General features: G+C 36.6%; 1 protein-coding gene across 2 annotated transcripts in view; it reads right to left on the bottom strand.

Annotated features, from left to right (window-relative positions):
- LOC149235314 (microtubule-associated protein 70-1-like) overlaps positions 1-8754 on the bottom strand; it is a 60165-nt gene extending 51411 nt beyond the window's left edge. Inside the window, exons 1-10 of one of the 2 annotated variants that reach the window (XM_089372075.1) lie at positions 8021-8754; positions 6834-6919; positions 6481-6546; positions 6194-6364; positions 5881-6051; positions 5614-5769; positions 5337-5483; positions 5139-5210; positions 4460-5008; positions 4202-4353 (exon numbers count right to left, since the gene is read on the bottom strand). In XM_089372075.1, the coding sequence (XP_089228201.1) occupies positions 4202-4353; positions 4460-5008; positions 5139-5210; positions 5337-5483; positions 5614-5769; positions 5881-6051; positions 6194-6364; positions 6481-6546; positions 6834-6919; positions 8021-8270 (1820 nt within the window). In that variant the 5' untranslated portion in view covers positions 8271-8754. Of the gene's footprint in view, positions 1-4168; positions 4354-4459; positions 5009-5138; positions 5211-5336; positions 5484-5613; positions 5770-5880; positions 6052-6193; positions 6365-6480; positions 6547-6833; positions 6920-8020 lie in introns of both variants that reach the window. The other variant, XM_089372074.1, reaches the window with a different exon arrangement.
- Between the last annotated feature and the right edge of the window lie 8063 nt (positions 8755-16817).

The raw sequence follows: 16817 nt of genomic DNA, 5'->3' as shown, positions 1-16817 counted from the left end.
TCTTGGATGAGCAGGAAGCAAAAATCTATAGCCCTCAAGACGGTTGAAGTTGAGTACATTACTGCTAGCATGGCTAGCTGTGAGGCATTATGGCTGAAGAAGCTCTTTAGAGAGTTGTTTGAGCATGTTCTGGACATAATAGTAATTTACTGTGACAATAAGAGTCAGATTCGACTTGCAGAAAATCTCATGTTCCATGACAAATTCAAGCATATTGAGATCAAATATCACTATATCCGGGATATGGTGTAGAGAGGAGCAATAAGACTCCATCATATAGCGACTAATGACCAAATCGCCAACATTCTTACCAAGTCTTTGTTGAAAGGAAAGTTTTTGGCTTTCAAAGAACAGTTTGGACCGACGGATGTGACCCTTCCCAAAGAGGGTGGTCATGGGTGATGAGCCTCGACTATGTGAGATCTGAGTCATGTGTTGACAAGTGGATCCCCCCAAGCAGTGATGAGCCTTCGATGTGTGAGATTCTTAACCTGTGTTGACAAGTGGATCCCCCCAAGCAGTGATGAGCCTTGGATGTGTGAGACCCTTGTCATGTGTTGACAAGTAGATCCCCCCAAGCAGTGATGAGCCTTGGATGTGCGAGATCCTTGTTTTGTGTTGACATGTGGATCCCCCAAAGCAATGATGAGCCTTGGATGTGCGAGATCCTTGTCATGTGTTGACCTATGTCACAAGGTTTGTCGAACTTTAACCTTGAGGTTCGAATTTTCCCGAACCTTAAATTTTTTTTTTAGGTTCAGCGAACTTCATCGAACCTCTCAGCCATTGATGAAGTCCATAGATCAAAACTCATAACTTCATGCCACTACTCAAGCTTGTAATTTATCCTTGTAGTTTCCATGTCCGTGATAGCATTTTTGATGTTTACTGATGTTGATTTGTTACTATTTTATACTATGATTCATTCATTATATATATATATATATATATATATAGACGAACCTAATGGCGAACCTTATCAAAAAATTCGAACTCAAACGGAATCTAATCATTGTCAAACCCAAACTCGAACCCGAACCATGTGACATTAGTGTTGACAAGTGGATTCCCCACAAGAAGAGATGTGACTTGGTTGTGTTAGATCCTTGTCATGTGTTGACAAGTGGATCCCCCAAGCAATGATGAGCCTTGGATGTGTGAGATCCTTTTCCTTTGTTGACAAATGGATCCCCCCAAACAGTGATGAGCCTTGGATGTGCGAGATCCTTGTCATGTGTTGACAAGCGGATCCCCCGAAGAAGAGACGTGACTTGGTTGTGTGAGATCCTTGTCCTATGTTGACAAGTGGATCCACCCAAGCAGTGATGAGCCTTGGATGTGCGAGATCCTTGTCATGTGTTGACAAGTGGATCCCCCCACACAGAGACATGACTTGGTCGTGCGAGATCCTTGTCCTGTGTTGACAAACGGATCCCCCCAAGTAGTGATGAGCTTGGGATGTGCGAGATCCTTGTCTTTCGTTGACACTTGGATCCTCCCAAACAATGATGAGTCTTGGATGTGCGAGATCCTTGTCATGTGTTGACAAGTGGATCCCCCAAGCAGAGATGAGACTTGGTTGTGTGAGATCCTTGTCATATTTTGGCAAGTGGCAATCCCCCCAAGTGAATATGGGGTGATGGACAAATCTCCCCTATGATGATTCTTCTTCATTGGAGTGAGACATTATTGTTCCAGATGATAAAGAGCAGTGATGAACAGAGATCTTTTGTTGCAAAAAGAAATTCCTCCCTAACTAAGAGGGAGTGTTGAAAATTTGGCATCTTAGGGATAATTTCTAAAAATAGAAAGTTTAAAAGTATGACTTTCCAAAAATAGTAAATCACCTTGCATCAATTGGTAATAAAGTATTGTTGATGAAAAATCACTTCTTATCAATAATCAATCCTAAAAGTTCAATTTCGACTTAATATTTTATCATTATAATTATTATTATTATTATGATACTATTATATTATTATTAAAAAGAAATTCAAATGACTCAATCATGGTTTTCAATAATGTTCTCTCACACTCTCATTTCCCTCGCTGAGAGGGAGTGCTAAAAATTTTGCAGTTTAGGGATGAATTTCTAAAAATAGAAAGTCTAAAAGTATTACTTTCCAAAAATAGTAAATCACCTTGCATCAATTGGTAATCAAATATTGTTGATGAAAAATTATTTCTTATCATTAATCAATCCTAATAGTTCAATCTCGACTTCATATTTTATCATTAATATTATTATTATTATTATTCTTATGATGCTATTATACTATTATTAAAAAGAAATTCAAATCACTCAATCATGGCTCTCAATAATGTTCTCTTACACTATCATTATTGGCATGACATATTCCTCTTACACACTCATTAATGCTCTTACACTCTCTTACACTCATTAAATCACGTCATAAAAGATTCTCTTACACTCTCTTACGCTCAATAAAAGCATGTCATAAAAGATTCCTCTTCTGCGTTTTTTCATGCATATGTTACACTCTCTCTTAAAAGCATAAGTTACAAAGGCATGCATACCTCCTTAATGGCATGAGTTACATTTCCTAAATGGGCATATGTTACTCTCCCTCTTGGCATGCGAGTTACTCCTTTTATGGCATGGATTCGCTGCTCTTGCTCCCCTCACTACTTGTGCATTGTGAAAGAAGAATTCGAACTTATGAGAGAGTTGAAGAAGATTGTGAGATACAGACTTGGAGAGTAAGAGTAGAACTTGGCAAGCCAAGGTTGATTTAGTGCTTCAGTATTGCTTCAGTATTTCAGTGTTGATTTAGTTGAAGGGCAGGTTGATTCAATGTGTGCATCTGTTGCTGCTACCAGTGATCTTCATGCCACAACTTGTTTAGATTTGGGTGAGCTTATTCATTCTCTTGATCTCTCATTGTATTTTGTATCTCTGTTGAACAATTGATTTCTAATAGAAAAAGAATCTGATTGTGTTTTCCCCTTGTGGATTTTGCCCTAGTCACAGGACCTAAATTCTCTGTGTCTCACTTTGTTCTTGGTTGTCTTCTATTGTGCATTTGATTTATGTTTTATCTACAATTGTTTATCTAATATTGTAGCATAAGGAAGTTTTGTAATAAACAATTGTTACAGCATAGAACATCACAATTGCAACAATTGATGAATTTGACAAGAAGCCTGCAGGGTCCCTTCATTCATCTTTGGCCATCAGCTTTAGCAAGCCTTGACATCCTCTCTTTTTTGCTCAACCCTGAGACCTCCAATTTATAGCACTTTTTATCTCTATTGTACCCACACCTTATCTTATACTCTCTCTTAGTTAGACTTGCTTCTACTTGCTAACTTGTTATTACATCTTAATATCTTTTTTCTGCTTTTAGCATAGATATAGGAAATGCTTTTGCACTCCCATTTGCACTGGCACTGGATGCACTATCTTAAGTCCAGTTGACCTCTTTTGGTGGTCGTTTGTTGGACATTAATAAAATTATCTTATCTTATTTATCCTTTATGGATGATATGTATCAATCAGTTAAATCTATGAAGACTCTGGTTTCAATTTTGGATGAGAGCATTCAGAAAGGTAATGACAGTTAATATATCTAAAAATTAGAACTTACCTGATATTGGAAGTATTTCTCCGAACTTTACGTTATATTTGGTACTAGACAAAAGAATATATTATAAATAAATAAATAAAAATTCTTATAAAAAAAGAGACATGGATTATATTTAATGTATATAAATCTTTGGATTGATTTTCAGCCCTGTAGAGCAACTTGCAGGCACACAAGGTTCATTTTGTTGGGACACGTGAAGCTCATTCAGCAGAGCAGGCCCATGGGATAATGCACTGGGGGCCCACACTTTCAGTACATTGAAAATTCCAGGCAGACAGATGCATGGATAGATTCATCATTTTATACATTAACATCCACATGTATATGGGCGTGTGCAATGTCATCCCGATTGTTATATAGCAGACCATTATACCTTCCCACGAACCAAGCAGCTATATTTATTAGTAGGAAATATAGATTTGGTGATCCCATCAATTCCAAAATATGAAAATATCAAGCATGTGAGGCCTTATAGTAGAGGAAAAAAAGATTATTCTGAGTGATCCTGAGTTCCGACCAGTCAGTAGACTGGCATCTATTAAGTAACTATTGAAGTATACCTTCCAGAAAGAAATTGAGAGCTATTTACAGACTTGGAGCTTGTCAGGCGTCTTGCCCGTTGATCATGCTCCTTGTCAATCCGCATTGCAGCTACCTCTTTCTCCATAGCAGCTACTTCCCTGCGCATTTTTTTGGCTTCGACCTCCATTGCTTTTGTTAAGGTATCTACTTTCTTTGCTAGCATCTGAGTGTCAATTTCCAAGCAAAATACTATAAGTGGGTGCCAGTGGAATTTGGAAAGCACTTCTGAAGATAACTGCACTATATGATGGAATGATAAGGGGACATACCTCTATTGCATCATCCTTATCCTTGAGACTCTGATCCTTCTCATGGCTGGCCTTTCTCAATGCTATGACCTCCTTCTGCAGCATATCATACAACAACCCCGATACCATATCATCCTGACCAACTTCTACAAATTCAGGCGGCTTGTTATCTGAATTGTCCTTCCATGTATCTTGCGATTCAGTGTTTCTTGACACCTCATTATCTTTTCCAGTTGATTGGTGCCCCTCAAATCCATTTGTAAAAGACTTGTTCCTGTCCAGTGACCTAATGCATTCAATTGATCTGCCACCATCAAAATATTTTGAGGTTCCTTTTGCATGTTTTAGGATTGTATTTGTGTTGCTAGATATGGGAGCCCTCTGTTGGGGTACTGATGCCTTCCTCGGTCCAAATCCATTTGAAGGTGATCTTGATAAACTTTCAGCACCCCCTATCGATTGACGGCGTGAACGACCATTGCTGCAACTTCGCAGCTCCATGCGAACAGCACCATTTGAAGATGACCTTAGTCCATCTTCCAAGACTTTTAATCGTAATTGGAACTTTTCCTGAAATGCCCAGCAGCATATAAAAACCCAAGCATGTTTTGAAGAAGCACAATAAAATTGAAGAATCAAACTATTTGATGCAAACAGGTAAAGATATGAGGAAAGCAGTGAAGGAAAGAAAAGTGATTACTTTGAGCTGTGCCTCAGACTTGGCAGCTCTTTCAGTAATGGCTAACTTGTCCCGAAGCTGCTGCATTTCACCCTGCAGGAAAAATGTAGAACATACTGAGTGGCAAATCAAGGAGAAAATCCTTACAGACCCATGTCCTTGTTGAAAATTTACTTCACTGTCCCAGGAAAAGAACTGTAACTGAACTGAATAAACCACCTGGATGAAGCGACGTTCTTCAAGCCACTGCTTTACAGGCATAACTTTATCATTGGCATCCTTCCATTCATTTGCAACTACAACTGCAACTCGATTCGCAGTAACCTTTGCACGTGCCAGTTCTCTATCCAACGTTTTCCTCTCTTCCTGACCAACGTAACACAGGAACAAATCAAACACAAAAATTTTGAATGCATATAGGAATTGCAAAAACCAAATTCTGTTACAGCTTAAAGCTAAACAACATTCTGAATAAACAAAAAGGTGATTCTGTTACATTCATTTCTTGAACTTTCCGCTGATAATCACGCACTGCATTTGCAGCAGCTCCCCCAGCAAGAACAGCTTCCTCAAGCTCACGAACAGTTTGGCTTAGCTTCTCAACCTCTGCTACTTTTTGACGGTGCATTTTGTCCAAAATTTTGTTCTCTTCCTGCCATAGATAACTAAACTTCAATTTAAAAAAATTCACGAACAGCATTCACCATTAAGTGCACTGCACATTTCGATTATATTGATAAGTAAAATGCAACAGAAACACCACCTGACAAATTTCAATCTGTTTCACCAGTTCTTGGTTCCTATTTTGAAGATCATCAACCATTGAAGCTTTTGCTAAAGCGATTTGCACTGTCCTCTCTGCATCGAGCAAAGCTGCTTCCTTTGACTTGGTAAGTCGTTCCAAAGCCCTATTGTCTTCCTGCAATTTCATAATCTGCAAGACAGCGACAAGTTCAAGACCATTCACCAGTGTAGTGGTGTGGAATCTACAGGCATAAACCACAAGCATCCCCGAGTTAAAGGGCTAGCTACGGCACACTAGACAAATCATGGGTTTTTCCATAGGCAGGCAATACCTCTTGCCGGGCAAGTTTAAGTTCTGCCTCCACTGGTGCAAGAATAGCTTCAATCGGTGGCATGTCATCATCTTTTTGAGCAGCATGCACCCTTCGAAGAGTAGCTTCTGCTGCAAATTGTGCAGCCAATGCAGCTTTCTTCTCATCAGTTATTTTCTTTATATCAAGGTTCTGCAGTAACAAGCATCATGTAAGGTAATCACGATTTACATTTTAAAATGTCTCTTCAAAACCTGGAATGGAAACTAAAGGAAAAGCAATCTAATAGTTCAAGTTAAGAAGCGTACCCTATTTTCAAGAAGGATCTCGTTAGCCTTCAGTTTTTCGTCCAATTTCCTAAGCTCCTCTGTAAGCTGTAGAAAAATCATGATGCATGCAATCCAGCAAATGAATCGTATGAAACCAACTTATACGCTACATGGGATAACTCTGGCTACAACTATGGGCCCTATTAAAAAAACTTGTAAAAATGTAGACAGATCATCAAAAGGGAAATAAAAATACTGGCAATTCATCTAAAGGCAAATTACAATGCAGTTTAGAAACATTTTCCTAACAAATGACTCCGGTCTCCTAAAAATGATAACCTAAAATAGAAAGAATCTATCCGCTAACAGTAGAGGTAGGGAATTCAAATTACCTCTTCCACCGCCTTCTCTTTCGAGCGCTCTGACAGCTTCAAGGCCTTGATTTCGGCTTGAGCTTCACTTAACTCTCTATCCTTATCTGTAAAGGCGGGGAAATTAGGAAAATAATTCCTAACTATCTCATTCACGCGCAACAAAGACTTTGCACTTTGACTTCGAAAGAAATTTAACCATTTCCAGATAATTCATCAAAGTTCTGAACAAGAGAGGTACGTTTTACAGCCTTAAAATTTAGAAAAAATTATCTTCGATCTTACTTCCTCCAAAGAAAATACATCTCAATTATTGAGTAAAGAAATCCCGGAACTCAAAAGACAACACGCTGTTTACGTCAGATGACAAAGATTTTTCCACTTCAGCTTCCAAAGAAATTAATTTCCAGATAATTCAATTCATTATAGTTCCGAAAAAGAGGAGTGCAGTTGATAGTCCCCATACATGTCTATGTTTGGCAAAATCAGATATTATGCGCAGTCATTACCATCTCTGTATCTCATATGTATACAGAGTTGTCTTCGTGGGCACCACTGCATGCAATGCAGGCTCCCTATTTTAACTTTAATAAGAAATACGTACTCACCCTGCCCAACCCCGTACCCCGCACCAAAAAACAAATTAACAAAATATATCTTCTTAAAATTCACAGAAAATTCCTACAACGAAAAAACGGCTGAATTATTGAATAAAACACTCCTGGAGCTGAACGGATGTTACGCACCTATGCAAGATTACACATCAAAAGCCAAAGGCAGCTTTGAAACAAATCGTAGACGCATTAATGCCTTTACTTCTCATAGGATAATCCAGTGCATAAATAATCACGGAAAATACTTGGCAACAAGGGAAATATAGGGAAGCGGCAAAGGTAGAGGCATCTGCATTATTATTGAGGAAATGCAGCTCAATTATTGAGAAGAAGACTCCCAGAACTCGAAGTAAGCCACCCTGCCCACCCTGCCTATCTAAGATGACACACACTAAAGCCAAATGCCGCTTGGATAGACCTCTTCAATCTCCTCGTAAGATAATCCAGAGTATTTAAAGAAAAAAAGAAAATGAAAGACATTTTTTTAATATAAATTTCCACGGGGAAGCAGCAGAGGAAGAGAAATCTGCCACATTAACAACGGGATCAAACATATTGCTGCCGACATTAAAAAAACACGGCATTAAATGTTACCTCTTACTTCGTTTTCGAGGCGATTGAGCTCAACTTTGACAGGATCAGACCCGTGCAACAGATTCAAGAACTCGTCCGCCTCCAAACTCGGCCGCCTCAAGCTTTTCCTCTTACTCTTACCGTCGGATTTAAAGGACGACGATACCGTGAGCATCGGCCCGGCCGATTCGGGTATAGGCGGTCTGCCGTTTCCATACAAGTAGTCCTGCAAAAGCTCATCATCGGCCAGGGAGCCGTTAGAGTCCGACATACCTCACGCTGACCCGATCTGTCCAATTACATCCAAAGCCTCCACCACACAAGCTCAAATACTATCCAAACCCTCACTTTCTGGTCACGAATCTGCAAATGCGCCTTAAATGGCGGTTCAAACCCCTGTTTTCGAGCTCAAAACACTCCCCGGAAGCATCCGGGGTCCGACTTTGCCCTTCCGGAACCTAAAACCATCCCCATTTTTATCCTCAGGCAAATTTTCTCCAAATTCTCCAGAAAAATAGCGCAAAAGCTGTAAAAACCGTTACAAGTCCGTGGCAAATTTTCAGCTTCCAATGCCGCTGCCGCAGCATGGATCGATCCTTGCACCGGCGCGCATGGCCAGGGTTACAGATTCTTCAGCTAGATAATTGCTTAAATCTGCCTATTCCCTTTGCATTCTTCTCGGTACTCTCCTGCTCTTCTTCTTCTGCAAATGCAAATACAAAATAGTTACACTTTAGCTTCTTTCAGCTCTCTCCTTTTATTTTATTAATAAATATACATCTGCGGCCAAAGCGAATAATTTACCGTGGAGTGAAAGTGCAGTCAAAGAAGCTTTACATCAGGTAAGTGAAAATGTGGGACTCGCGGAACCACAGTGTAAATGTGGGACTCGCGGAACCACAGTGTGCCGCTTTTTCATTTTGTTTCGAGTCGGTTTCTCTATATAAAGCTATCTTTACAAGCTTATGTCACCAATAGTATACACGGTTGGCTGTGACGTGGCAAAGATGGAATTTTTAATTAAAAAATCCATTTAATTGTGGATGGTTTCACTGTGTCCTAAAGATTTTTTGTATTTTCTATTTATGCATAATTTTAGAAAAAACAGGGTCCATTGGAAAGATAAAGATATATATTTTGCCACATTTAAATGAGAATTGTTGGAAAAGGTTTCTTTTATTATTTGCTTGCTTGTTTGGTGAGAATTTATCTCTATTTACATAATGTTGATTTTTGCGTGTATTTTTGCTTTTATGAGTGAATCCTTCATTTATCAGTATAACGATAAAAGGCAATGCTTCATTTATCGGTATAGTGATAAAAAGGAAATACAGTTATAAATTGTCTTGTAAGGTGTTATTTGCTCATTGGTTGTTGGGTAGGCTGTTTTAATAGAATTAAAAAATAATAATAATTAGTTAATGAAAATTTTACTAAATATTTAATATTTAATTGTATAGGGTAAATTTGGTTATATTGTTTTTTATTTCGGTGTGAAAATTAATTTTGAAATTTTTATCTGAAGTTTATTAAAGTTAAAATAATAAATATTAAATTAAATATTTTGAATTAAAATGTTTTTTTCTACTTGGTTGATGGTTATTTTATATGGTTTTAAATTGAATTATGATATATAAAAAATTTATTAAAAGATAGAAATTTAAAAAAAATATATATTCACAACCTTTGTACAAGAAGGGGGAGGTTGGAGTGGGAGGGGTTTTATTTCGTCCTAATGGAAAAATGGTGTATCAATTTGCCTAGGGTATTGGAAGAGCAACCAACAATCATGCAGAGTTCTTGGCCTTATGGAAGGGTCTTCAAATCATGGTAGAACTCAAAATCTCAAAACTTAATATTTTTGGGGATTCGATGTTGGTTATTCGCCAATTCACAAAGGCCAAGCCAGCGATTTCTAAGGAGCCAGCGACAACTAGCCAAAGAGTTATTTCCCTATTGTCAATTTTTTACGGGGTAAACATTTTTCACATCCTTCGTCATTTGAATTCAGAAATTGATACTTTAGCAAAAAAGGGTCTATGATGACCCAAGGAGAAATTAGTTATAATCAAAAGAAGAGTCATATCCCAATTCCATAACATGTTAAGTCACAACACTATGATACACTAGCATGTCTATTGATGATTGTCAGAGGCTCCTGACGAGGTGGGTCGTTGAGATCTCCCTCCCCAGAGTATTTCTCTCTTTCTTTGGTATCAAAATCGCAACAGGGGTAACAAGTGTTTAATGAGAAGGTATAGGTGGACATATTCCAAAGCGCTCATGTATAACTTCGGTCCTTTCCACTTAACAGAGGATCATTTTGGTCAATTTCAAACCTGACACTATAAGGATGCCAGGGCACATCCATAGAGGAAAATTGTATTTCACCTTACTCAGAACGTCCCATTATCACAGTTATCTAGTGTTAGTGGCTCTGCAATGAGAACTTTAGTTATTTCAAGGTAGGTCAGCTCGTGCCAAGCTCTGAGAAGTCTCTTTATATCAATGTCTTCGGCCTTCCATCCTCACTGAAATTTGGTTGAAGCTCTTGGTGGTCTTGATTGTCATTATTTGATTCATTGCTTTGTTAGTTCTCTTCTTCATTTTAGGATTGTGAACCCTCAGGATTATGTGGAACTCGCAAATGTGATTGAAACGATGTTTAATGTCACACAAGCATTGTTGGCCTCAATTAACAAGCTCGAGGACATGGCGGAGCGATAGAGAAGCTCTTTCCAGTTATTCATGGAGGCAGAGATTCTCACTTATCGTGTGGAAACGAAGGACACCTTGGATGATTTAAAGGAGGAAATTCTCCTTCTCTTGGATCAGGTTGTTGTTTTGGAATTTTCATCACCCACTACAGAAGGCAACTCAAATGGAACTTGTTCCCCTGACACTTCTCCCTCTAGTGGTAAAAGAGTTTGTCGCCCAAGGGGCCTAATGAGGGTGGATGCAGTGTCGGGTGATTTCTTTGAGGCTACAAGTATTTTTGGTTTATGCGTCTAGTTCGGTCCTTTCCTCTTTATATATAGTATGAATTTTTGTAAGTGTGTCATGTTCCTCGAGTCTTACTGCAGAATTTACAGTTGTAAATTTTTTTATATAAACTGGTGCAATCATACACAAACTAGTAAACTCTCAATTTACTTTGATAAAGTTATAATTGTTGTAATTGAGATCAAATGTAAGGGTGTTAGACCCTCTCCAACTTTTCATATATATATATATATATATATATATATATATATATATACATATTCATTCCTTTAAAAAAATAATTTTGCACAAAAAAATGTCATGTGGATAGTTGTCCCCATTTTTTATGCAAGAATGTCAGTTGTCCACCATAATTTAAGCAAGTATTTTCATAAAAAATGATGGGCAATTATCCACATGGCATTATGTTGTAAAGAAATTCCTAATTACATCTATTTTCACCACATGTCTAGTAGTCGCAAAGGAATTTCAAAATATTTTTTTTTTCAGAGGAAAAAATCAAGATAGATATATTAAGATGATATAATGTTCAGCATTACAGTTGTTCTCCGTGGAGACATTTTACAGATAGAAAAAACCTGTAGAGTAGGATCTCAGAGGCCGCAAAACGAAATTGGGCCGCGAATGTTCAAAATGGAGATATTACCAGATGTATACCATGCATGTGACCATAATTAGAGAAAAAGAGATATATGTGATTGCCCCTTCGGCCGCGGAAAATACAGGAGCATTGTAAGTGAACAGACGCCTGGAGAGAGACGAGCTAATCCAATGGGGGCGTGGAGCCCGCAATAGAGATCAATATGGCGGAAATACAGGAACATTGAAAGTGATCAGGAAAAAACCGCCTGGAGGAGAGACGAGCTAATCCGATGGGGGCATGGAGCCCGCAATAGAGATCAATATGGAGTGCAGTGGTTTGCGGGAGTTCTGGAAGACACAATGGTTCCTCCATTTCCAGATAAACCAGCAAGTAAGGATGAAAAGAGCACGCCAGGAGGGGCGCTGTGTGCTCCACCAGAAAAAGCCGTCCTGTACAGAAGGAAAAGACCGGTGAGAGAAACCATAAGAGAGAGAGAGCTCGTACCAGATTGATGAAGAGGCAGCACAATCGAAGAACATATGGAAGTTTGTTTCTTGATGTGCTGTGCATAGAAGACACCTGCTCGGACCGTTCCATCCTTTTTTCTGGAGAACCTCCCAAGTGAGGTTTTTGTTAAAACTCTTAAAATGTTAATAACTATAAACTTTCTATATTTCTATAATTTTAATAAAATACATTCATTGCTTTATTGATTTGGAGTTAATGAAATTTTGAAAAGTGTTTTAAATACTAATTTATTGTGTGTGTGTATAACTATAATTTCTACCTTCTGAATTTAGACTATCTTTAGGTAAAAATCACATGAAAAACTTTTTGTCAACGGTTTCGAACCATCTAGTGTGGTTCATTGTCAGGACAAGATGGTGATTCAGATCATGGCACAGGATTAAATAGAGAGATCAATGTAGAGACCTTTCATATTTTTAACGGCTATGATATAATGACTAGTTTTGAAAAAAAGAATTTTTAGAATGTTAAAGAGGACTTGAGTCAAATATCAAGATTTAGATTAAGTCATAATTTAGATAAAAGTAAGAAATAAATGAATATAATAATACTAAAATTAATTTCAAAATTCTAAAGGGACATGGGTTAAATATTAAGATATAGCTTAAGTCCGAATTTATAGAATAAAATATGAAAATAAATTAATTTAATAATATTTTAATTTTAGTTTTCTAAAATAATTAGATTAAAAACAAAAATTATAAGAACTAAAATAGTTATTAACTTTGAGAGAAATATTTAGACTTAGATCAATATAAATAAATAAGAATAAAATTAAGTCAATTGGAATATAACAACAAAAATATTTTTTATTAAAATAAGAGAAAACTAATCAAGCAAGGTCAAACATATAAACATATCAAATTAGATGGTAAAAACCAAAACAAAAAGGCCATAAACTAAAAATAATATATTCAAATTGGAATAAAATTAATTAACAATGAAACTAAGTTAATTAATGAGTGGAATAAAAACAAAGTTGAAGACTTAAAATCAATAATAATATTAAACTAATAATAATAAAATGAATAAAATGTTTGAAAAGAATGAACTAAATAAAAATGATTAAATTACAAATTTTAATTAGAATTATTATATAAGTAAAAATGGAGGCCAAAAAAATAATAAATATTCCAAAAAGTAAAACTTATAAACAAAGTAATTATAAGAAAAAGTAAATGAACAAAATAAATAATAAGAAAAAGTAAATGAATAATATAGAGTATAAGATAAATCAAAAGACCAGATTAATCAAAGGGGAGGTGTTTTGAAAAAAAAAAAAAAAACCTCAGGAAGATAAGGTAAGGATCCAACACCTGCTAATACTCCAACCATTGTCTTTGTTAGTTTGATAGGCCTCCTTTCAATCTCCAAAGCCTCCTTAAACTTATGGTGATGAAAATGATCAATTCTTGCAATGGCCTTAGCTTCTTCAATGCAGATATGATGCTTTGACTTCTCAAAGTGTTCTGCCAAAGCGGAGGATCGAGACCTCCCATGTTTGATATCAGTCACGTGCTCCTGAATCCTTTGATTAATCGAGTGGCTAGTTTCACCAATATACAGAGTTCCACAAGAGCAAGGGATGACATAAACAGATTTCCCATCTTTGGGGTTCACTGGATCTTTTACTGATCTCATGGAGCTTTGAATAGTGCTTAGCAGCCTAAATGTCAAAGGAGCCTTATGTTTCTTCAGGATCTTCGCAATCTTGTCCGTGGTTTTTTGGATAAATGGAAGATGAGCCCCCGAAAATCGATCTTTAAGATCTTTCTTGATCCTGGGACCTTTTTCAGCCTTAAGGAAGGCTCTAAGACATTGCCGCCTATTGTAACCATTCTTATTAAAAACATTAAGGAGATGAGACTTTTCATCATTAAGGTGGTTTTTATTAGAAACTCGTAATGCCCAAGTGGCTAAGGTGTTGAGAACACCTAGCTTTTGAGCGAGGAAATAGCTTCTACCATCAACTTTAGTTGTCAATTACTTTTGCCTTTTGCATAAGAGGTAGGTGCTAAGAAGCAATGTTGCATATTAGACTTGTTTTATAATATGATTTTCTATTTTACACTAATATAAATTTACAATAAACAAACGTTATTTTGATAATAAAAAATTGTAATTATACAACATTATAAATTGATTTTTTTTTTTCATTAAAAATATTTTCTAATGAATTGTATTGTGGGAGTTTAATTGGTGATGATTGTGTTTTGAAGAATTATGTAAACCATGATATTTAATGTTCAAATCCCCAGTGAGCCAAATCAACAACAAAAAACATTAAAGGTATCTTAGGAGTGAGGGGTGATTATTCACTTTGAGAACAATCTGGAAATACAATTTGCCTAGGGATTAGGAAAGGCGACCAACAATGTCTTGGAAGCATATGCTCTATATAAGGGAATTAAACAAGCAATGAACTTAAACATCCAAGATATCATAGTGATTGGGGATTTGCTTAACATTCTATTCAGGATTCTAAACAAATTTCTTCCAATGACCTCAAACTTGCTCAGACTATTAAAAGGATATTTAACATGCTCTGCTTCATTCCCACAAAGCAATACTTTCATGTCTTAAGAGGGAACAATTTGGTAGTTGATGATCCAACCAACCTTGGAACTACTCTCTCCAATGGAGAATTAGTCTTCCAAGGGCGAACCCAATGGGCCCATTACCACATAGGGCGCAACTTTGTTGATACAAATGAGATTAATAAGGAGGGACCCCCTAAGTGTCTCATAGTTCAACATGAGCCAGCCATGCAGTATAGTAAGTTCGAGTCATATCATAGTTCCTTAAGCTTGCAACCCAGGCATAAAATGAGAAACAAGGCTAAGGGTCATCACTATGTGTACTACTCAACTCACCCAGACACAATGGATAATTACTTCCAGTCTCTACACCAGTCCTCGAACAAGACGTATTTGAGGAATTATTATTAAAACAGGGTCGGTACTCCTCAAGGGATAACTTCCCGTAATATGAATTTAGAAATAGAGAATGATACTAAAGCCATCAATCCTTGTAGGTGGCCGCCAAAGTTTGTTGGAAACACATATCAACAAGGTATGTTATATAAAGCTCTCGTTTGGGTTTTTTCCTCCCATGCTCAGTTCCTTTGATGATGCACCTCCTATGGATCGCTTGTACCAGAGGTTCCTTTCCTATTCCTCTCACCCTAGTTCGTTATGTCTTGGTTGTTTGTTCTTTGTCTTTCCCTAAGTTCTCTTGTGCTCAGTGGAGGCTCTTAGTGATTATCTATTATTTTTGGTTTGAAGTGGCCCTATGTGTATCCTTTGATGTCATTTTCGATGGTCTGGAACCCGGTTCTCTAGATTCCCTCCTGATATCGTTGTGCCCCACCTCAAGCCTCTTTGGATATTGAATTGCAATGGTCGTCTCGAAAGTTTGGTTGTTGTTTATTGGCTTGATGGTTATATTGTTTATTTTTTTTGAAGGAATGAGGTTCAAGATGCCCACATTGAATCTCGAAACTCTTATTCAAAAGGTTGAGTTCTCTTTGAATATCAAATTCGGCGTGAGCTCTAACTGTTTAAAGTTGACTATAGCAACTCAGAAGATGAATGTTATAGTAGAAGATCAATGTCCTAGATTAGCACTTCAGGAAACATTCTAGACTTCGGAAGGATGGCTTCTATATCAATTATGCTCCTAAAAAATTATGATTAAAGTCAAAACATGGCCTTTCCCTCAAGAGGAACTCCATTCACAATTGGAGAGTAATCACTAGGCTATCTGAAGCCATAATCAACTCCAAAGATTAGCAATTATAAAATTAGACTTTGTCAACTTCATGAACTACCTATTTTGTTTCCTAGTCAATAGTTATTTGTGTGTATACACGCATTACAAGGAGAATAGTCATTCTAAAGGTTTAAATATGATGTATATAGAAAATAGAGATTGGGTTCAAGAAAAGATTACATCTTTGAGACCTATCTCAATAAATAAGTCTGATATGTATCACACCTAAGTCATATATATCTATATATACATATAATTTTGAAATTTCATTAAAAAAAACTATTAAATTTATAACCAAACACAATTCAAATATATGTGTATGGAACACAATTAACTTATTTCTCAATTTTGCATAACCCTCCATCTCTTTCCTTTATTTAAAAAAGAAAAAGGAAAAAAATAAGCTTAAAAAACACTCAAGTAAAGATGTAGTCTTTAAAGTTGAATACTTTGTTCCACTAAAATAGGAAAGAGAAGCCACAATTAGCTCTAAAGATTAGCAATTATAAAATCAGGCATTGTGAGCTTCATGAACAACAAATTTTATTTCTAGTCAAGCATACAAGTGGATTAGTTTTGGTGTGCATACAAGCATTACAAGGAGATTAGTCATTTGAAAGTTTAAATAGGAGTTGTTTTTAGTGCAATTTTTTGTACTTTCTAGTGCCAGAATCGGCGGAAAATTTTTAGGTGAAATCTTGATTTGTGTTGTTTAAACTGTGTTTTTGACAGTTCTATGGATTCAACACCCTGAATAACCCCTAGGGCACTTGGATTGTGCAGGGGTTACCCAGCAAAATTGTGATTTCAATTAATTTTGCCGGATTTTAAAGAAATTAGACCAAAAAAACTTCCAAAAAATCACACTGAAAACAACTCTGTTTAAATATGATATATGTAAAAAATAAAAAATAAGTTAAAAAAAATTACATT

Source organism: Pinus tabuliformis, chromosome 8 (assembly GCF_031772625.1).
Source record: "Pinus tabuliformis cultivar Carrire ecotype Pingquan chromosome 8, CPIR1, whole genome shotgun sequence".
NCBI lineage: Eukaryota > Viridiplantae > Streptophyta > Pinopsida > Pinales > Pinaceae > Pinus > Pinus tabuliformis.
Note: the sequence above shows the minus strand (reverse complement) of the source record. Positions and strands in the feature narration are given on the sequence as shown.